General features: G+C 37.0%; 1 protein-coding gene across 1 annotated transcript; it reads right to left on the reverse strand.

The window, feature by feature from the left end:
- Window positions 1-202: 202 nt before the first annotated feature.
- LOC126809611 (uncharacterized) lies at window positions 203-23764 on the reverse strand. The gene is made up of 23 exons (XM_056099067.1): window positions 23635-23764; window positions 22224-22832; window positions 16911-19204; window positions 16386-16421; window positions 16030-16161; window positions 15267-15357; window positions 14602-15095; window positions 13652-13814; window positions 13331-13428; window positions 12936-13080; window positions 12042-12389; window positions 11377-11495; window positions 10417-10647; window positions 10059-10229; window positions 9527-9687; window positions 8179-8870; window positions 7642-7781; window positions 7137-7272; window positions 5868-6106; window positions 5094-5271; window positions 3773-4203; window positions 2367-2625; window positions 203-2063 (listed from the first exon to the last, which is right to left on the reverse strand). The coding sequence occupies exons 1-23, from the start codon at window positions 23684-23686 to the stop codon at window positions 1543-1545; spliced, it is 7740 nt and encodes a 2579-aa protein (XP_055955042.1). The 5' UTR covers window positions 23687-23764; the 3' UTR covers window positions 203-1542.

Genomic DNA, 23764 nt, shown 5'->3' on the forward strand with positions numbered 1-23764 from the left:
ACCCAGTCCCCCAAAATAAAACAACTCTCCTTAGTTAACATTCAATAGTCCTTTTCTCTGTTTGACAATTGCCGTGTCGGGTCGCTAACGTCCCATAGCTCAGGTTTAACACTTGCCATGTCGGGTCTCCATAGCTTCCCATAGCTTTGGATCTAATGTCATCTAAATCAGGCCCTGGATACGTACTCGTAATAAGAAGAAATTTATTGGCAGAATATTTATTACTTAACCACTCATTAGATAATATAAGTTATTATAACATAAATTCAACAGTCAGATAAAATACAGGTCCGGCTAAATTTCTCGGTTTTAAATATGTTTGACATTATCACAGTACAATCTAAATATTTTGAGTTTCGCAAAATATTTGAATATTGAAAACAAATTAACAAACTTGACAACAATATATTAAAAACGGGAAAAAAATATCCATATTATTACATGTAAATGAGACACTCGGGTAATTAAGTTAAAAATCTACAAAAAATATTGGACGGCGTAGAAAGGGCAAAGACAAACAAAATCTTGCTTGCATAAGCTTGTTTTAACTACTAGATCCGTGGCATACACATATTTTTAAAGGCCAACAGCGATCATTTGAATAGTTATAGTCCTTAGCCCTGTGTTTCTCCAGCTCCTAGAAATACTATTACCGAATTGGACGAGGGATTTTTTTATGTTTATAGTTCTGTATTTCTCGAGCTATAGAAATACTCTTGACGAATTGGACGTCATTTCTGGAATTTTACACAAATCAAAGACATTCGACGGATTTTTGAAATTCGAAGCGGACCCTTAAAGTTCAGATAGTAAATGTACTTCCATATATGTAATGAACAAAGTATCAAAGTCTTACCAATATAGTCCGGTCTTTTCAGTGCGTTTCTTCCTAGAGCTGTCTCACCACACACACATTCAGTAATGTACAACAATTCAATATATTTAAGTGAATTTGGCTTTACGTGGTAAAACACGTTTGTCATTAACAATTAGAAAAGTGCTGGGGTTATTACTATAGATTTAAATATATAGCCTGCAATATAAACATTTATTCTCCAGGGACTTTGCTATGTTCTATGTTTATTCTTATTTAAATGATAAAAACTTAAACTATACATATTATGTTATTGTGAATGTTCTTACAATATAAAGAGGATAATATTGGTTACAAAGACCTATACACATACACGTTCAATAATGTAATTTAACTCAAACAAAATTATTGCTTATTTCAGTGGCATTTAGTGACTAACTGCAAATACACAGGACACAATTCTATGGAATACAATTACTGTTTGTTACTCCTTAATAAAGACAAAAGAATCCTCAGTGAAAAACAGTAATTACACGTTTATTGCATAAAATTGTGCCTTGTTTACAATTATTCTATACAAAGTTCTGCATATACAAGTAAATTAGTTCTTGATATAACGAAATTGGTCTCTTCTTTTTTCCCACTTGATTTCCAAATTGATTGCTCGCAAATTATCACACTGTTCGACTCTGTTCTTAAAGAGCAATCACAATTTAAATACATAGCAACTAAGTCAATCCCAGCAGGGCCTTGAAGCGCTTCCACACGAAATCAACAATTTCGTACTCATTCGATCGGAGTGTAACATCCTCTTTAACTCTGGTGAACGCATCGCCAATGATGGTGAGGAAGATGCTCATCATCCCAATATATATTACACCAATAAACATGAAGAAAAAGATAGGACCGATGATTCTTTGCGCATCCGCCATTCCTTCGAAATCAAAACTACCCAAGGCAAAAGCAAACATGGACTCCGCGGCGCCAATTAAAGAATTATACGAAACCATGGCTTGACCAAACAGCAAATACGCAGTGAACGTAAAAGTAAAGAAATATATAAGAAAAGCGATGGAGAAAACTTTAAGATCTTTTGTGGCGAGTTTGATTGTGTCTCCCAACATACTCATTCTCTGGTTAAATTGTAGAAGTTTCAGGAATTGTATAGTGGCTAGAAACACGACAACACTCATCATATAACCATACGTTTCATCATATAGAGCGACGGACTGGAAATTAACAAAACCATCTGAAATAGAGTTAAAATAATAACCTCAGAATAAACCAGCCGCACAATTCCAAGTTGTAGACATGAAAACAATAGTAATGACCGTTTGGTGTGTCTGCCTTTCAAAGTGAAAGTAGGACTTCTAAAACCGTGTAATGTCACCACCCTTTCGAGGAAAACACTAGTTTTTGTTTAACAGTTTACATCTAAGTATGTTTGGTGTGCATTGTGTAACTATAGCTAAGCCATTATACGTAACTACTATACATATAGGCATTTTAGTCTAAATAGTCTGTATCTAAAATTCAAATTGTGTATACTTACCAGATTCACGGTCATGTAGAGCATTGATAGCTAGATTGGTTAAAATATGTTTAAAGGCGTACATGGCAATAACTGTTACAGCGAAAACCAACAGGATAAACTCAAGCAGATTCCAGAATCTTTTAAAATATTTCATTTTCTCTTTCTTTAGTTTTTTGATACATTGAATAAAGAAGTAGAATGTAAAACAAGCATAGATGACTTCAAATAGAACTATAACCACTCCCCACGCTCCGATATAACTTAACAAACGGAACACCTGAAAACAAGAAAGTACGAATCTATTATTTAAACATGCATTATGCAAGAATTAAATCTGCCTATTGCAGGTCTTTCTTTAGGCCTGAAATGTTTTCTAAAGTATTAATTAGACATTAATTAACTGATCCAGGCCTTAATCAACTCTCGATGGCATCAGATTTCTCCAATATTAAATAGATTAGAATGGTTCAGCGATACTTTGATTTAATCAAATATGGAGGACCGAGACTTAGCTTCGATCAACCAGTACGGTGGTTGAAATTTTTGCACACGCCTGTCAAACCTTCAAAGGCTAATATCTTCGCTTGCAATAGAGTAATTTGAATGAAATTTCAAATTATTCATTTTACATCATCTACTTTCGAACTATTATAGCAATAATGGCTAGTTCTTTATCTAAATCTTACATAATGTATGGTGTTTGAAATCACGTTAACTCAATGCAACAGTCATTTTGAGACCAACCTACGGAAATCTCGGCTTATAACCCATCTTTTCAACAAGGCTTATTCTAATCAGTAGTAAATGAATTTGTTCAAACGTATAAAGCGCAATAGAAACTGCCATAAAGTATTTTTAGAAACCGCCATAAAGAATTATTATTACTATTTCATATCTGTAAGTAGCCCTTTGTTGTGCACGAAACAATTTACTCTGAAACATTTGACACCACTAATGTTTGGCAGGTAAACATAACTAACACAGTGCATGGTATTAATAGCACGGGTAATAATGGCTCGGCTAAAATGATTAGGGTTGCAATGACACAGGTTAAAAAGGTAAGGGTTGTAATGCCTCAGTAAAAAGGGTTTGGCACATAGGTAAGAATGGTTATGGTTGCAATAGCTCAGGAAAAAGGGTTAGGGTTGCAATGGCTCAGTAAACACAGATCAGAGGTGCAATGGCTCAGTAATAATAGGTTAGGATTGCAATGGCTCAGTAAAAACAGATTAGGGTTGCAATGGCTCAGTAAACACAGGTTATGGTTGCAATGGCCCAGTAAAAACATGTTAAGGTTGCAATGGCACAGATGAATGGGGTTAGGGTTAGCATGGCAGTAAGGCACAGGTACAAAGGGTTAGGATTGCAATGACGCGGGTAAAAATGTTTTGGTTGTAAAGTAACAGTAATTATAAAACGCTAACCTTGAATTCTGTTCTTGTAGTGACGCCACCAACTGCCATAAATTCAGCGACCATCACCACAGACGCGAAGAGGTTGGAATTCGGATTGTATAATGTGAATTCCAAAAATACCGCTCTCGTTTTTGTATCTAACCAGTCGTTGTGTTTTATATCTTCAATAACCTTACGTGTACGACATAGTTGGCGTTTGGTAAGAGCTACGTAACCACCACCTTTGTAACTGGCAATGGTAGCCACATATGGAGCATTTTTTAGTTGTAACGAATTCTGATACACCCATGGATTCTTTTCGTCCTCCAGTAAACTAACATTTATACCAACGGGCTTCATCCATTTGGTAAAGTAATCTTTTGTATCATCGTCAACCCAACCATACGGACTACGACAGTGGTTGATATAACCCTTAAAAATGCCCCGGATTTCACAAGAATCTGAAATGGAAAAATGAAGTGTATTTCTGAACGTAAATTTAATTGATGTTCACGGAAACAAACTAGATAGAACATATACCAGTGGCAGCTGTGCGGGTGGGGTGGGGTGCGATATTATGGCCTCGAGTGGTCTAACCCATGACCAGGAACACGATCGCCTTCCTAACCTCGTGGTTGTCTGCGTGACCATCGCAAACAGCTTAAATGCAGAAACGCTTTTTATTACAGATGGGCTGGTACAAAACTAAAGTAAAATGTGTTCTGGCATGCATAACAAATGGGACTAGCTGTATTATATTTCTGGTTAGAGGGTCAATCTCGATTATATCTTGGAGAATAGAACTGCTTAATTTTGTGTTACCGTAGGGCCGAGTAACTAACTCAATATACGTGATACGTTTTCAAACAACTTAAACCCGTCAGTCTTCATCTTAAAATGGAGACCGGTGTCCCACGTTGTATTATACGGTGTCTGATAAAACCAGACTTTTATTTTATAAAAATCAAGTGTAGGTGAAATTTACCCTAGTTTATCAAGCACAGCACGTAGGTCATGCGCTGTATAGACCTCTAAAAGAACGAAAAAATTGATCCGAAATCTTAAAACGGTTACGTGTCCGGATAAGCGGTTTTGACGTTCACGTCCAAACGACTCAATATTTTGAGCTGTACTTTTGAGACAAGGTAAATACATCATTCCTCTATATTTTGGCACTCATATTTCATACGTACACTGACTTTTATTTCTGAGACTCTGTTAAAATCGGGATGGTCCCTTTAAATTATAATCATCTATGAAGTCTGCGAGACCACCACCATTTTTTTTTCAATTTTAGTCTTAACTTCAGTTTTCTAGCTTTAAGTAAATATAAATCAAAAGTCAAACATACCTTCTTTGATCCGCAACTGTCTTAATCTGGTCACACCCACTCGTCTGGTTTCTAAATCTGATATACAATTTCTATCCTGCCAGTTAATAATATTAGTATTATTAAAGTACTGGGTTGCATAGTAATTAGGCATAAACTGTGACTCTAACCAAGACCAATAATTCTGAACAGTCGATATCTGAAATAAATCAAGCCAGAAAGTTTGTCAAAGGTATATTTATTTAAATTAAAACTTTGTTACGTTCATTGCTCTGATTTTTAGCTTTATTGAAAGGCTCCTGGATTGTCTAGGATTTCAAAATGACGAGCCTTCTAAATTTTTCCAAAATTCCAGCCATATACAGAAATAATTGTTTGAAAACAGCGCGATTTTGTGGGTTGTCATTGTGAATATTCCATTAATATGAACTTTCATCACATTTGAATGACAATGGTTTCATATTGCTCATTTGGGGGGGGGGGGGGGGTTGTGTTGCCCCGAGTTAGTTAAAGGATAGATGAAAAAGCCCGTCAACGCTTACTCTCGCAAAAAATGGATTTGTTTAGATTTTAGTATCTATGTTACGATACTTGTCGCAATAAGGGTATGCCCCGATGCTTTATCGCAGTAAGGGCAAATATGGCATGATGCTTTATCGCAATAAGAGTAAAATGCCACGAACACGATGCTTTATGGCAATGAGGGTAAACATGGCGCGAAGCTTTATCGCATTAGGGGTAAAAATCACACAACGCTTTATGACAATACTGGTTAAAATGGAACAAGAATATTACCTTGTCGAAGCCTGTCGCAAATCTGTTTTTAAGATTATCAGCTAAGTAGAATCCTTCCGAATCTCTTTGTTGATATGATAAAAAGAAAATGATGAGAACAAAGAAAGCATATACAACTATATCTTTAACGACAGCTTCCATCTTTATTTCATTAAGCCGCAGTTGTCTGGTTTCTTCTAGTTCTGACAGATCAGGTGGTCTGTAATCACTGTTAGCTAACTTCCTCTGCATCAACAAAGCTACAAAGAAAACAATTAGACACATCAACATTCTGTGACAGTACAACCAAAAACTAAGACAAATTTGTTTCCATGGAAACACAAAAATGTTTAAATCCGAAAAATGGATTGCAAAATTACACAACTATTATAATAGCTCTGATGCGTGTAAAAAGTTCTATAAAGTTATCTTAAACAGTTCATGAGATATTCCCCGAAAAGAACACATGTACCGACAGACGGACATGGGGCTCATTCCAATATCCCTCTCCCCTTAACTTAATTCAGCGCGGGGTAACAATTAGACAAATACATTTCAAAGCTTTGAAAATAAATAGATACTATCACATAGCATAGATTTTTACAAAATATTAATAACATCCAAATCTATATAAAGCAATAAATACTCGTATTAGAAGTTCCAAATGCGCTTGCAAAATTATGCATTTTTGTTCCCTTTCATCCATAGTGCTGTATATGAACAGATGAGTTTTCAATCTGGTTTTGAATATGTAGACTTCGGTTCCTTTATATGAAGGGGTAGTCAATTCCATAAATGTTTATTCAATTATATAAAAACACTTAAAACATTTGAATCTTAAAAAAAAACAATTTGTGCATTTTATATAGAGATATTTGAAAATTATGTTTAATGGTCTTTCTTAATCTTTACTTCCCTTTGCATAAAACTGCCTCCAGCACATTGCGCGAAGAATAAAAAAAAGGTGTCTATGAGACATGTCGTACGTTTAGAATTAAATCATGATTTAATTGCCTCTCTAGGCGGAAGTTAATGTCTCCGAATCAAAGCTTAATCTACACTTAAATGTACTGTAATTGACTATTCATATTTAATTAAGAAAACAAAACAGATGAAAAAGAGGTCCATCAAAGATTTACAACCCTTATAGGTCGCGTTGGTTTCATAATAACGTCGGCAGAGGGTGCCGAACCATTCTTTTTAGAGATTCAACTTTGAAAATATTGATTCAAAATGCCTCAAACGCGGCTGTTTGTTGTTTGAGATAAAGCGGTCAAGAGTGACACATACCATGAACGTCGACATCTTTCTTCTTTACAGTTTCTTCATCAGGATGAATTATTGTATCAAAATCTTCGCCTACATCTTCTTCATCTAAATCGGGTTTCTTCAAGATGCACGCCAAGAACGCAACTATCAATAATACCTAAAACAGATTTAAAATACAAATCAGATATAAGAAGTCTGAATGAATGAAAGAAATTGGGTTTAACCGGGTCAATGAAGACGCCCATACTCCATACAGTGGGCTACGAGGGAAGTTTTGCCCGAGCAGCTATTGAAGTCCGACTTAAGGGGTTCTTATACGTGGATCATTGACAAGGGGGACCGAGATGGAAAATCCAAGGAACTTTCGTCGCCGAACCCGGGTCCTTCGGGTTAGCAAGCCAACGCGTCGCCTACTGAGCCGCCAAGAGCATCAAATTTGTGATATGAGTTGTATTTAAGTTGTCGTGAACTGAGCCCTTAAACGTATATATTTTGGTATCTGAGAAACATTGAAAGGAAATATTACCTTGATTGGTTGGATGATGATGACTGACTGGAAGAATGACATCAAGAAAGTTATTAACCAATCGGTGGACTTTTCATTTCCCCATTCCATACTGTATAGGATGGTGAAAAAAGCAGAACCCGCAACGCTAAAAAAGCACACTGAAATACAAAAATAAAGGTTATATTTGTATTTAAAACAATATGCATATTCAGTGTGCTTCGTCATACCGTTTTAATCAAACCATTATTTCGTTTCGTGTTTAATGGTTTTGATTTACCACACTACGGTTTAAACGTCTGACGTCGTTAGTTATGCACTAAACGTCAATAAGGGTATAAATAGACCAGTGAACTATGCCTGAGTGTGATTGGAACAAATACGCCTTCATTGGACGTTTACCGTATATTAGTAAGAACACAAAACAATTATAAAACTTTTCAGAATAAACTAAAATGCAGAATATAAAAAGAGACGAAACCTATTTTTTAAATCATAATTCAATATAAATGCTAGTTTATTAATGATCACATTGTTATATATTATAATTTTACTTACAAACCCATCCGATGTACAAACACCAATGTGGTAAGGTAAAGGGTTCCTTCTTCCGTTTCTTTTTTCTCTCGGTAGGTGTCGCTGATCTCAACGTTGCTGTGTCTGTCTCGTATTTCGATTTCTGATGGAAGCTGAGAATATTGTTGAGACTATCTTTAAGTTTGGCCAGTCTTGATCTTTTGGCTTGTGCTCCCCAAACAGCAGATTGATTGTTGATGTTCTTCCACTTAAATTTGTTGCGTTTAACTTGCTGGTGATTTTGCATAATGGTGTTCTTTTTTGGTCGACATCTCCGGAAAAAGGTAACCAAGATAAAACTGACCGGGAAAACTATTAAGGTGCTGACCACACTGATATAGACTTGTTGTAAGGTAAACTGGAACGGTCCTAATGTCAACGCTGTGACGTGTTGAACATTATCTTCAGCCTTAAAGAACATGCAGTTGGTGATCATAGTTAGAAATAATAAAGCCATACAGCAAGATATACGCTGGACTCGAGTAAAATTACTTCGAGTTGGACGAGAAAATACGGAAACCCATAGATGCTCATTAGCCAGCTTCTTACGTGCTGAAGACGAGAAGAGTTGTTTGAAGGCGATCAGATCATTGATTCCTGCAACTGGTATAATCCTGTCTACCATGCCATCGTCTTCTTCTACAGCCAACCAGCGATCACACAGGAAGAAAAATCTAGAAGTATGATAAAACATTTATTACATTTCCTATTGCGGGATAATGAAACCTATTTAAATTCCGTTTTATCAGTCAAATTATTACATGATCGCACTGATTAGACAAATGGTCTGATGTGGTCTCTAAACTTGGATAAAAAAAGTATGTAATTGGTTCATAATAATTATATATGTTTAGTGTTATGCCATATAAACAGTGCCGCATTTAGATGAAGAGAAGCCCCAGGATATTTCACTTATGATGCCCCTCCCAATCCTCTACCCTCACGACTAGAGGATGATGAAAGTCGAGGATTATGACGGATGTTTAAGATTACAATATGTTGGACAGACTTATGACAGTGTCAAAAATATTATACACCTTGGTAGCCCCTCCTCTCCCCCCCCACCCCAGATTTTAAAGCCTATAGGTAAATCCTGCAATGCGATATAAGAAACCACCCAAACGTTCCACTAAGGAAATGGTACGGACAATCAAACTGGGACAAATGCCAACACATACGATGATACTTGAGATAATACCCACCACAAAAAAACAGCACAAATGGTTTCAAAAAGAATAACACAACTACTGTGTGAACGCTCTAAATCAAAGAAAATTGGTATCAGGCTTTCTATAAAAAGATGGAATACCATGCATTGTGTGCAACTTACTTTTCTCCTGTTTGTAAATCTGTTAGTTGAACCTGATCTAAGTACCATGATCTTGATTTACCAATACCAGTATTATCATGCCATATTCTCAGGAATGTTGGAGCACCAAGTGGACCCTCAACACTAAGTACATAGTTGAAAATTGTTCCTCGTGGTAAGCGCTGTAAACATAAAAGGTATCCATAATAAATTGTAGGTATTTCTCAAAATATTTCAATGGCCTCGTCTTGTTTATCTCCATTGGTCAATTTATTTCCTTGCCATGGCACTCTACCAACTTGGCTTCTAAATATTTAGCCCGGGCAGCAATTCCAACTGCCAATGCTTCTTTTACGTGCATGCCAAGGTGTACACGGGATCTGGTTTTTGGGGCCTTCCGAACGACTAGATGCTGTCCCTTTCCTTCCTGCAACCTTTCTAACAATACCAAACACATGTATATCAATACAGATATTGATATAACACAATTCATCTCTTGGGTTATTCTATTTTGAAACCAACAAATTAACAAGTGACCAATAGAAAGATTTACCTTTCTCTTCTCATCCCACAATCGTCTAACCCCAGTATCAGCATCATCACCAGACAAAATGAAACTGACTTTAGATTCTGTACCCGCGTTCTTCCTCATGCCTGTCTGTACGGCTATTTGGTAGTGGTAGTTATCTGTTGGTAGATTATCAGCTAAGGGCATGGCTCCCCACTAAACACAAACAATACATACACAAATTAAAGGATCTGTCCTGTACAAAAAAGGTCTTACCACGCCAGCTCAAATAGTTTTGATTTTGTGTTCTTAATTAAATGTTAAATGGGGGAACATTGCCGTGGATTAAGCCGTGAGAAATTGAGGCATCGTTGCTTTTTTTTTAAAAAAGCATAGTACCTACCTTCAGAAGATCCTTCTTGTCCATATGTCTTGCCCATATCAGCGAGATCAGATATAGACAAAGTATTGTAATAACAGTTGAAAATACAGCAGCGTTTTCACTAAGGTTGTTGAACTTGGCCCATACATTGGTAAAATCAATGGTATTCACTGGTACAACAAAATCAGATCCGAATGATGTCAAGTGGTTACAGAAACATTGTGTTTTATATTTTGTTGTTTGCGGACCAACCTGAAATAACGAAATATAACTTTCATGGTAATTTCAGAAGTATTAAACAAACATATTACTAGAAACAGGGGAGACACGGTGGCTCAGTGGGCATGGCGATTGCTCAAAAAACGAGAGGGGCCCGGGTTCGATCCCAGTGTTGGCTGAGAAAGTGTGGTTGGTGCCAAACAAAGGGCCTGGCATAAAAAACAGTTCTAGTTTTTCGGATGGTAAGAAAATCCGAGGCCCCGTGTAAACATTGGTGTGCACGTAAAAGGTACTTGATAGTTAAAATTCGATGAATAGCAGGCGGAAACGAGACTGTTCGGCTTCATTATCCCGAATAGTGCAGAAAGGTAACACTACACCTAGCACAGTTTGTGAGCTTTGGAACCATATCCCCATTGAGCTGTTTGAAGCTCCAGAGTGTTCCGTAAATATTATTTAAGTTTAATTTCCGGATTCGTATAGATCATCTGTTAATTTAGTAACCATTTAACAAGGACTGTACTTCACTAAAAATCTTTTGTTTACACACAAATAAAATATAATGAATAAAGAATAATTAATAAATATCTGTATCATACATAAACACTTGCTTTATGAAATCCGATATAAATGTGCTAATATGTACATGTATTATACGAAGACTATGTTTATCCTGCCTAAATGATGGTGATGATGATGATGATGATGATGATAATGATGGTGATGATATAAAAATGACAAAAGCTGTATGACGGTACTTACATTACATCCTTCAGACGACCATCTTTCGTTGTCTTCATCCCAGTATCGACATCCAGATATCAAGTTTAATAAACTGTATGTATGATTTGATAACTCACCAGTTAAAGATACGGTACCGCCTAAATAACATTTATAAAATGTGTCATATATTATTTATAACATGGTTATGGGTGAATATTGAGTTTTGATTGATCAATTAGACATTAGACAATACCACCTCTCTAGGTTCGAAACGAGAATGGTTACACTGCTATGTTGGCCACCACGTTAACCAGGTCGATACAACGTGAACATTTTACTGTTATATCAGTCTACCTATTGCGTTTATAAAAAATATTAAATGCAAAATCATATACATGTTATTATAATTCAGGTACGAACAATTATAGATACGTCGTGGTTGAAAAAATAAAAACATTTATCCAAGATGGTTAAATGGTTTTTACCGTCCATGTCTTTGGACTGCAGTACTTACAAGGGCATTCTTTAATGTCCATGTGCCTCATTACATATTACAGTGCTTTAATTATTGTAATGATCTATATTTACTGTATTACTGTTATTTTATATGTAGTGCTTCTTGTCAACCATGTTACTATGGTTTTCCACAGTCCTGTCGCCATAAAAGATTGATGTTTATTGAACTATAACTATGAGATACGTACGCTTCAGTTTGACACCAATCCAGTATGTACCATTCTCCGATGTCAATTCTGGTGGTATTGTGACAGTATAAAGAAGTTCCTCTACAGCTAAAGGATCCAATATCTCTCCAAGGTGTGATATATCTGTTTTGGGAACTGTGTCCATGAAATCATAATGTGTTTCATTCGGTCGAATGTCATAACTAACATAAACATAAAAAGACTCGGTGCTAGCTCCGGGTTTTAACACAACTTGCAGTGAAGCATTTCTATCTGTGAGGTTAACAGGATGGTAGTTGAAGGATATCTTGTCTTCACCCCATCTGGTCAATAAAACGAAGGTACCTGCCACATAGGCATCAGAATCACCTGCAAGAAGAAAATAAAATACTCCACAATATAAACTTTTCTGCATCAACAAAAACAGGCAGGGGATATTCAACGTTCCATCAATGGCATGCACTGGGTCTCGGGTTTTCGTACCATCCGAAAGACTAGAAGCCTTTTCTTGCCAGACAAAACTATCGCAATATACGTAAATTTCCAAAATAAACCAGAATTGGCATATAATGTTTTACAAAAAGTAAACGCATAAAAGAACTACTTATCAGGAAGACGGTTCAAACGCCAAATGTTCATTGTAGACACTAACATCCAGACAGTTACCGCCAGGCGATTGATCATCAAAGTTACTCAAATGTAGATGTATAAAACACCCATCTTAGTTATTGCAGATACAACCGTAACTCTCATCAGATGGTCGATCATTTCTATCATAGCTAAATCCACCGATAGTTCCGCGGATGTGTAAATATAGTACCGAAATACTAGCGGTCAAATCAACAAACAAATCAGAACAATAATACCGTCATCATGCAAATTAGAATATAAATATACGTATACATTAGCACTTACGATTCATCCACAGCTCAATTGGTTCATCCGTATCCTGCACGATAACCTTCTCCCCATTACATGAATAGCCTAAAGACAGAACACCTTTACCAACATTAGCTTTCTCCTTTGAAAATGTGTATGGATTGTCATTGTCTCCTAAAAACTAAAATAAAACAAACCTACCCTTAAATACTTTAAAGAACATGGGGATTTTTTTGTTTAAAAAAATAAACAGAAAAAGGGCAGTAAGTCTTCTGTTTAGTTCTTAAAAATGTAAAGACTGGAAAAGTTTAAACAAAATACATTACTGGATAATGGAGGAGTTACATTCCCAAAAATTGAGAAGTGGTGTTCAGTGCTCAGTAGATATTTAAGGTTTTAGATACATAGTATAAATTATCATTATAGCTTACCATCGTATTAACATTTTCACAATCAGCTGCGCCAGTTAAAATACCAAGAGGTAAATTAAAAGCACCGGTTGGCATCTCCATGGACTGACTTCCAGACTCTAAGATTAGAAAAGTGTTCTATTATAAACCTTTCAATACAGATAGACAAACAATAATTGATTTAGTCCTTAGCTTGAAACTGAAATTCAGATGCCCAAACTACTTGAAATACGGTGACCTCGACGGTGATATATGAACAAGTAAATGTATTCAAATACAAAATGCTTCTTATATACAGTAGTAATTTAAAATATTACAAAATTAATATATACAAAGACCCACCATTTGCTGTGCCATTTTTATTACTGTTAATTTTCTGAACCTTTAGTCCAAGTCGATTAGACTGGAAACTTCGTGTGGATGTATCTTCTTTAGGTGCTTTATCATTAACTGTTCCTGCTACAGTCATCAAGGCATCTGATCCAGCTTTGGAGACTTTTCCATCCTAAAAAAGACAGAGATGCACCCTATTAGATCCATTTTAGCATACCGTCCTAACCATTTTTTGTTAAAAAAAAATAAAATTTGGGAACAGTACACGTGGTAGACTAGTCGAATAACTACGGATTGGGTATGACACCATAACAGCCATCCTTCGATCGATGAACATTTGTCTAAGGAACATGCATCCAAAGTTTTTTTCGGGCCGTATAGACCGTTCGGGCGCTTATGTTTAAACTAGTTCAAAATCGCCAGGGATTTCAAGACAGGGCAGTGTTGCGTTCACCGGTACTATTTTGACTTGTCCTTTACGGTTAGAGTTAATTACGCATGTGCTTACTGTGCATACCCAAACCAAGCTGGGCCGACCCGTTCAGACGGCCAAGATAAGACAGCTTTTGAGAAAAGCCATCTCGAAGACAGGTAAAGAACTGATGTTTTGTCCCACCTTTGTAGTCAGACGCGCAAGTGGAACTGGTTTAACGATCGCAGGGGATTGTAAACCAGTTTAACTGAACGTGCTGTTAGCGTCACCCCCAAGAACAATAAGATGAGTAGTGCTTGGGGACCAAATTCTGGTCCAAATCTACATGTATAACAATGAATACTGTTTTCAGCATGACTAATGTAAGACTTAGAAAATAATACCATTGTTCCATTACATTTTCTAAATACCAATGAGTCTTGGTCCTGTGCGCTACTCAAACCTGACAATTGCATTAAGAATATGGTAAATGTTTGGAGGGGATTATAAATTTTGACAAAATAACTATATCTAATATGAAACAAACCGTTAGACGACGTTCTTCATCTCTTTGAGCCTTTGCTTCGAGAAGTGGCTTAACATAATACTGATAGAGATCTCCTGGGTGTTCAAGATAGGTCATGACAGCAAATATCTTATCTTGCAGAGTAAAATCGCCACTACACTGCATAGCATTAATATCATCAACATCTACACATGGACATTCTGATTGCACTGTTTGACTTCGCATGATTTTTCGGAATAATGCACAATCGTCACAGATGAAGTAAAGAAGTTCATCGTAGGTGTTTAATTCTGGTAGTTTGTCCAAAAGTCTACCCGCTACATCGCACGGTGCCATTGACAGTTCTTGAACGGTTTCCTCGGGTTGGTCATTGAAATAACTACTAGTGGTGAAATCTAGCGGTGACATGGTTGTATCAAAAGATGCTGGAGGTGCTTGGCCAGCAGATCGTCTTGATCGTTTCACAGTTTCCACGGGTACTGCTGGGAAAATATTATCAAATCCTCCAAGGCAAGCTGCAATATAAAAAGAGTAAGCATGCAATTTTTGACAGGTCGATAGAATTATAGAAAATTAGAAGATAATCATAAGTGTGAAACATGGTCTCAGATAAAGTGATTGATTTGTCATAATTGTTTGTTGGACTACAGTTTCCAAAAGTTATTTACATTAAAGGATAAAATTACCTCCCGCAAAATTAGAAGCATCGTCGACAGTGGCATCGCCCATATTAGCTGTACCATTAGCTAGATCTCCTAACCCTTGTGCAGCTTTGCTCTGTTGGAATCAAATGAAATGAAAAGCTATGGGTTATTCGTGTTTCATGGATAAAGTAACGTTTTAGATACCAACTGTGCGTTTCTGTTTGCTTATCTAGTCGGTCTGTGCACAAGCTCTCGTAGATATACAATACCGTTGAGTTTCCCTCGGATGTATCACCAGTAAATCATCCTTTAGGTTCAATGATTATACATATTTCATCTTAGAGATTAAAGACACCACAGGCAACCTATGTCCATTTTTTTCATTATTGACCAAAACCAAAGTAAGTGTAGGAAACTGAAAGGTTTAAATGTTCCCATCGTTATCTCCCGTTTAATGCAATAACGTATGCTTAAATAGCGCAAGCAAGCGAAATATTTTAATATTAGTCCCGAAATGAGTGGACTTTAAACGCTATTTCTGTCGTACTAAAATAGTAGTTGTGGGTGTTTTCTTGCTTACTTTATTCGAAATCAAACACCTAATAATAATTTGCTATTGGAGCGCAATGTTCGCCAGACGATGCCCACGAGCCAGCCATGGCACTGTTTTGTCTTAGTTTGTATATCCGACTTTGGTTGCCCCTTAAGAGCGATGATAATATATATTTTATTCCTGGATAAAAATTTAAAAATTCATTTTGTTACTAGATATACACATAAATTGACACGATGGTGAACTACATACCCTGGATTCTTCGTTAACGAGGGCTTTGTTACTTGTCATTGTACCAAATGTTTTAGCACATTTTGTGGCTTGATTGGAGTTATCTACCCTTTTAGCTACAGATCCCAGAGTTCCAACCACCGCTTCTGTGGACTAGAGGTAAATACAATAAAATGAAACCACAATAGTAAACATTCTACATTAGGGCGATAATACATGTACTACAGTAATTTTAATTAACTGTTTGGAATTGAAATAAGTTCATGTCAAATAATTATATTTCAAATCACTGAAAACTGAAAACAATCAAATGAGATTGACTGACAAAAGATAATTAATAGTTTGATGATAAGACAATAGAGAATCCCATGACTTACACTGGCCAACTTTTCTTGGTCATCCACGGATGTAGGCTGAAAAAGAATTGAATTCAGTAAAAGGTTTCGGGCAATAAATAAAGCAGAGTTGTCATTTAAAAGGAATATCGTTTTCATTGAGAAATCAAAAATATGTTGAAATATGATTATGTTTTATACAGATTCTGCTTCGGGGGTGGGGGGGGGGTAAACGTTTAATTCAATTTCCAACGGAACGGGAATCTTAAACAGACATCCAATGGCATACACGAGGTCATGGTTCTTCTGAACGACTAGATGATATTCCTTACCAGAAATCAGGCTGAAAAATCCTGAAATCCTTCCGCGGTGTTAACCAGGGTCGAATCCGGGACACCCTCGTTAGTGACTTAAGTCTGCTAGAGCATGAAGTAGATAACAACCATTGTAGTGGGTGCATTCATTTAGTTCCATCGCTCCAATCCGACGAAGCCCATAGATATATAAAACATATTCTACATATTATTTGTCATATGCATATATCATAGTTTAAGATAATTGTCTTACCGAGGCATTAAGAATTGAAGATGCAGCACCATCTAGCAATCTAATAGCTGTATCCGGGTCAGCATTTAAAGCTATATCTAACAGTGAACTCAAATCATCCAAACTAGCATTGCTCTTTCTCACCTCCACAATCTGCTTTGTTCCACTCACCAACCCCTCCCTCGACACAAACAGCATAAATCCAAACGAGAAAAAGTTACCAAGAAAGTGATTAGCCGCGAAGGTAACTTTTCCGTTGTAAACAGCTAAGTCTTCCATAAGACTTCCTGTATTGTTAAAACACGTTTCTATCTGATAGAAGTTAATGTCATTTTTAGTGGCAGTCCGATACATGGTCTTATTACCGATCTTAGAACCCAAAGTCTGCAATTCCTTTAAACTTTTGTCTTCGACACTAGCTAGCTTATATTCAGGCATGCAAAACATATGATACGATAATTTTCTACGCCAATCTGTTTGCAGATCAGGGTCACGTGAATTTGAAATATCAAATATGGCTGTCGCGTAAACCAGAAAACTCTGCACCTCACCACCTTCCATGACCGCGACAGGGTTCGACATAACAACTTGGAGGTAGAGAGTTTTTGAATAGCTGATAAGATCATGGTCGGTAGGTGCCACAGTCACTGTAATCTTATAAAGACCGTATGACAGAGCTAGAGCTGGAATTAATAAAGTATTGTTCTTCTCTTGAAACAAACAGATTTCATGAACTGTTTCCTCGCTTTGGGTTCCACCATCCAAAACCATCTTTGAGGCTTTCCACGAGAAGTTTGATGTTGCGTTAATTTTACAGCTCATTTCCTCGTCCACTGTAATCAATGTGTCTTCTGATCGCTTCACATTAAACGGACTCGTTAATGAGGAATTCATGTCTCTAAATGTCACCATGGTAATGGAACAAACAGGTGGATCGGTAGTCTCCGTGCTATCAACAACAACCGTGGGACATAATGTGGTCGTGGCAGTACCAAATACATTTTCTGCTGTGACGTTTACTGTATAATACCCTGGTGTGAAATAAGTATGCGTCATTGTAACAGTGTTATCCGATTCTAGCTGTGCAGTCGTATGGCTGTTACTGGTTGGGTTTGTAGAAGATTCTTGGAGAGTAAACGTGGTACCATCGCCAAAAGTCATATCATACGTTATGTCAGAACCAGTTGGACAGGTAATGGAAAAAGAAACATCGCTATTGGTAGATATTCTCTCCGCTTCAGTCGTGACATCTAGGAATGTTATATTTTCTCCAGCTTGTAGGATGATATTGCCAAACACGGAAGTAATGTTATTAAAAACGCGAACTTTCACATCATAGATCCCCCAGTTCGAATAAGTGTATGAATACTGGAATGTACTAAAGCCAGTATTATCAGTATTGTGGTGTTTTAAAATTACCGGCGCTGTTCCGTCATCAAAATCGATCTCTATATCCACATCAACCGGTCCCCGCTCTCCGCTGTTTACGTCCACGTTAAATACGACTGGTTGGGATAAAGACGTCACGTTACTGGCCGTAACACTAACAGATGTTATGGGTATCTCGACGGACAACGATTTTAACCAACTCCTTGAGGATATGTCGTTATTAACCGTTAACGTAACTGTAAAGAATCCGAGCTCCGTGAATGATTTTGTTGTGTTGATGTACCGGGTTGTCGGAGCGTCAAGTACATAATAAAATTCCTTCTCAGATTCCCCTAAACCATAATCTATTGTTGCTATGATATGATCTCCGGCTGGGATCTCAAAGGTGAATTCCACGTTCATGTTCCATTCGCCTCTTGTCGTGTTACATGTGATAGCAGGGTAAGGGAGGTGTTTCTCTGCTCGTAAAATGGTTGTGCTGAGTCGGACATCCCCAGCAGCTAATGTAAGAAGATTATCCGAACCTGGGATTAACCCAGATGCTAAAACCTTCACACCATCGGCGTTAAGCTCAAAGTTGGCTTGTGTTTGATTCAGTTCTACTGTCATAGCTGTCTTAAAGGCATCGATTCCGTCCACTTTGATGATGTAGTCCTTAGACTGATCCTGATATACGGATTTAACATTAAAGTCTCGAGCCAAAAACAATTTAGAGTCAGTTGTGTTACCATAAATATTTGTACAAATTGCGCTTACATTATACTGACCTGGATTGCGATATATTTTAACAGCAATGTTTTTATGGAATGGGCTCATTGTTGAAGGAAAAGGCTTGATTATACCATCACCTTCGTGGAGTTCGCATGTTCTGTTGTAATCGTCCGCGCTATAAATGTTGTAAAAAGCGTATTTCGCTTTTCGCTTGTGTCCAATTTCAGCACTGACAAACCTTGGTCCAACGCCTTCGTCAACGATCTCTACGACAATTTCAATTGATCCTATTATTTCCTCTCGGCCGATCTGAGTTTTAACAGTAACGTTATGATTGCCAGGAACATCCCAATGATAAAATATCGGTGGTCGCACTTCCAGCATATTCCCAGCATCAAAGATGAACTCGTAAGTAACATCAATTTCTTCTGTAAGATTAGAAAAGATTTTGACATCTTCGCCCGGCATTACATATGCTCTGCTGCTTAACTTTTCATACCAAATGTTCATCTTCACTTCATTTTGTGGCTTAGCATGAGACACCAGATACCCAATCCAAGCACTTGCCACACACTGGATGTTGGCGTCCAGGCTAGGTTCCACATCACTGCAGGAGCAATCCTTCAATTCTTTGAGTAAGGCTATCAGCTTCCCCTCGGTCTTACAATGTAAACGACAAGCATAGATTGGATATGGATCAGACGTAACATCTACGATAGGTTCAGTTGGTGTTATTGCCTCGCTGCAGCCTTGACGTATTGCTTCATCTACAGACAGAATATAAACATTTTATACATACACAAATTAAAATCAAGGTTTCGATTTTGATATAGAATGTATTTGCGTACTCTTTTAGAAGAATCATCGTGATTTTTCAAGTAGGTTCTCACTTGTCTTGGGTCACGAGTGGTACCAAACATCGAGGCCACTGTGTACACATGGGCGTTGTCGTAAAATAACATTGTGTACACGCTGGCGTGAACGTAAAATCCCATCATTAAATTGCACACATAACCATTGAAATGAACATGTTACTCTCAGAATATGGCCGCCGTATTGTACTTAATTTTCATCCGAGTAATTTCAGTTAAAGTCTAGGGTTATTATCGAGTAATAAACCCATTGTAAAGTAATACATGGATGAATATAGGGTGGTCTCAAGGTTCCCTCCTTGTACATTATCTATCTATATCATACCTTAAAGATACATTATTGGAGATTATATAAAGAGCTGACAGATCTCACTACAATAGTTAAATAATAGATAATGTAACGGGAATATTCTGAAAATTCGTTGTGACGAAAATAAAAAAAAAAGTCTCGATTATCCATTTTTGCGTTTAATCATCAGTGGAGTCACATCTAATAAAAAACGGAAGCATCAGATGACATCGGGGGTGATTATAGTATTCTCATCTTAATAAATGTCTAATTAATAGTTTATATCACATTTCAGGCCTAAAGAAAGACTTGCAATAGGCAGATTTACCTCTTGCATAATGTATGTTTACAGGCCCGTAGCTAGGCCAAAAATGTTGTGGAGGGGGGCAAAGGCTTCTGGGGGTGCCGATGTGGTTACTGAGGGCGTCGATGCTCTCTTCCCAAACATTTCAGGAAAAGATGGCTTGCACCTTGGGAGGGGATTTATGTAAATAATGGAAAATTGGCGTATTATGATATTTTGATGTGAACATTATAAAAATTTCAAGGAAGGAATACGTCTTTAGCGAAACTACAATAATTTATGAGAAAAACGAAAAGTTCGGAATCTTGTTAGAATGCGACTTGTTTGAATTGTGAAGATTATCACTCAGTTTTGGGACCCCAAATTGCCCGCCCCCCTCGCTAGCTACGGGCCTGGTTTAAGCGATAGTGTTTACTTGGAATTGAATAACCGAATCTACTTTATATACAAATTAAAACGTGCTATCTTAGATCAACCTACTACATGGGTGTTACATGGTTACCACCTTATGTCCTGTAAATGAAATGAACTAGGGTTTAACTTTCTAATTTCCCAATCGAGCTAAGGAATCGTGCACCATGTAGTGTCTTGTATGGGATATTTTGTCTGGACAGGGGCGCTGCGGTTTTCTCTTATTTCGAATTCCAATTGCCAAGAGTTCTTTTACATGCACGCAAAGGAGGGCGATGGACCACGAGTTTTCGTCCTACCCGAGCCATTAGGTGCTCTTCCTCATCCCACACCAAAGACAAGGTTAAGGCCTGAGGAACTTTGCCGCCCAATAACGAATGAGCCAGTATCTTACTGATTACGTCATCGTGGCTCCCTTATGTCTTGTAGGTAACTATTCGGGGGTCAGTAACCTTGCTCAATTGCTTATAATAAAGTAAGTACAAGTAGGTTAATTGGGGTCTTTTTATTTATACAATTAAAGACAATGTGATAAGTAGTAATCGGAACTTGAAGAAAGTTCAATAATAGATTTACTTTCTGGACATGAGATTGTCACGGATAGATCAAACACGTCAATCGGAGTGATGGTGGTCCAAGGCAATCGTGACTGTTCTAAATCTCATTTCTGTAGATTATGTATTATTCAACGACTAGATAATTAAATACCTACTGTGGATTTTGATATACACGCACGTCAAATGAGAGAATCATTAATCGATAATCGATTTATTGGAAACGGGGTTATCTTGACGTCAGTATAATACGCAGTAGTATAATATTGTCATACATTTTAATCATTATCTATATTAGAGGACTGATAATTTATTAAACGGACAACAGGACTGAAAGAAAGACCGAGGTTTATTTTAAAAGTTTAAATATTTTTTTCTTAAATTTCAAAAAACAAAACAAAAACAACAACATATTTTGGGTTCATGACTTATTGTCCCGTTATTTGAAGTGGATGTCCAAGATAAAGAATTTTGCACGATAATTGCTTGTCCAGGTGTTGGTCGAGGAAGTTCCTCCGAATTTTCGGCGTGATTTCCTCTTATCAGGGATGCACGGGTCGTGTCTATTCTCTCGATTGGGACGAAGAACCCGTTAACGTGACCGCTGTCCGGGCAAAGCTTCCCCTCATTAGCCCAGTTGGTGAAGACAAGTAGTTCGTTAAATCCCATTTTATTATATTTTTAAAAACATTCCAGTTCATTTGTCCTTTGATATAAAATTAACCAAATCGATATTTTTGAAGATTATCAGTCAATCGTACTATTTTAAATAAAGAAATATATCAGCTAAATCTGTTTTCTTACCCAATGTTTTGGTGAGCTCGTCAATCTTTGCTGCTGTATTGTGAATAGTTACATCTCGCACGTAAAAGCTTTCAGACGAATCGAATGGTTTTCCATATTCGTCCAAACCAACATATATATCACTGGATTCCTGGTAGTCCGACATCCCTAATTCTCTTACTTCCGGTGACGTCACAGATAACTGTTCAAAACCGTCTGTGAATAACTTCAGTCCTGGGGTCTCGGACCATGAAAACGCGACCTGAATCCAAACTCCCGGTTTTAAAAAGAAGCTGCCTTTCCACACACTAGTTCCCGAGTTTACTACCACTATATACTGGTAACCATATTCCTGCATTATATAAAATCCCTCGCCATTTTCAACATGGCCACCATTTGTAATGAGGATTCTGTTTTTTGTGCTAGCGGTGGCCGGCAACGCCTTTGTCCATAGGGCAACACTTAAGCCATTTTGACAGTCAGTTATATTTCCCAGGCACCAATGTGGGTAGGAACCGAGGTCAACATAACTTCCAGCTCTTGTTTCGTTTACAGAAAATAATGGTGTCACGTCTTCATAATATTGTAAACTTGTTGTTATAGGAATTTCACTTGAAGATACAAACAATCCTGTAATTAAATATATTTTGTACTAATTCTTGAATATGCACAAAGATAGGTAATACAATTAGTGACTGTGTCGAATAATATTTTGATTTAAATAAATAATAATTTTTCCAATTAGATGAGTCATTATTATATAAACTTTAACAACAAAATTTATCACTGTTAGTTACATATTTACTTTAAGCAAAACGTCCATTCTCGATCAGTTGCGCTTAACTTTAAGGCAAAAAGCATGACGTAAATAAATGTTTGGTGACTTTTGGGCGATAATCCCAATATAATTCCTCTTTATGGAGGAATAAATTATCTAAACAATTTTGTGTCCTATCTTTACTCCCAAATTATTTCGTCGTATAAATTTGGGCGAAAATCTTCATTTCAATTGATCTTTATGTTGAAAATAAATATTTCTAAACTATTTTGAATCTCGTTTTACTCCATATTAATCCCAGTCGGGTTATGGAAACATTTCTGATTCGTTGATATCATTTTTTTCTGACCATGCCCCTTGAGGTCCCACTAGTTAATAATTTCAAAACTCATCGAAAAAAGCCATTATGGTTCACAATTTTGGGGAAATATGGGTCTTCATTATTTTTCTCTATAAACTATAAAAAAATGTTGTCACCAAATCCTAAGGGGCCCGGGTCTGAAGCATTTGCCTCTGTTACCCTCGCCCTGATCTGTCACTGATTAATCCGCTTAGTTCTTATTATGTTAGCCATTTAATTTTTTTAAATTCCACATGACGTAATCGGTTGATCTGTAAGAATTAAATGCAAAACATATGTAAGAAAATTCTTACCTTTTCCGATTCCAAGACAAACCAAAAGCGTAAAAATGTTTGGATTTGCCATGAAGGCAAACTTACTCCTTGGAAAGCCTCAGTGGTTGGAATTCGGCAGACGTTTTCTTTGGGTTTAAATGACGTTACC

This window comes from Patella vulgata, chromosome 2 (genome assembly GCF_932274485.2).
Source record: "Patella vulgata chromosome 2, xgPatVulg1.2, whole genome shotgun sequence".
Lineage (NCBI taxonomy): Eukaryota > Metazoa > Mollusca > Gastropoda > Patellidae > Patella > Patella vulgata.

What these genes read in the sequence shown, in the direction of transcription:
- LOC126809611 (XM_056099067.1), bottom strand. Translation starts at nt 23,686, where the DNA reads ATGGCAAATCCAAACATTTTTACGCTTTTGGTTTGTCTTGGAATCGGA. An exon ending in GATTGGTGTCAAACTGAAGC is followed by an intron (nt 11,496 to 12,041) that starts GTACGTATCTCA and finishes AATGTTATTTAG; the next exon opens with GCGGTACCGTATCTTTAACT. An exon ending in GAAAGATGTCGACGTTCATG is followed by an intron (nt 6,107 to 7,136) that starts GTATGTGTCACT and finishes TTTTCTTTGTAG; the next exon opens with CTTTGTTGATGCAGAGGAAG.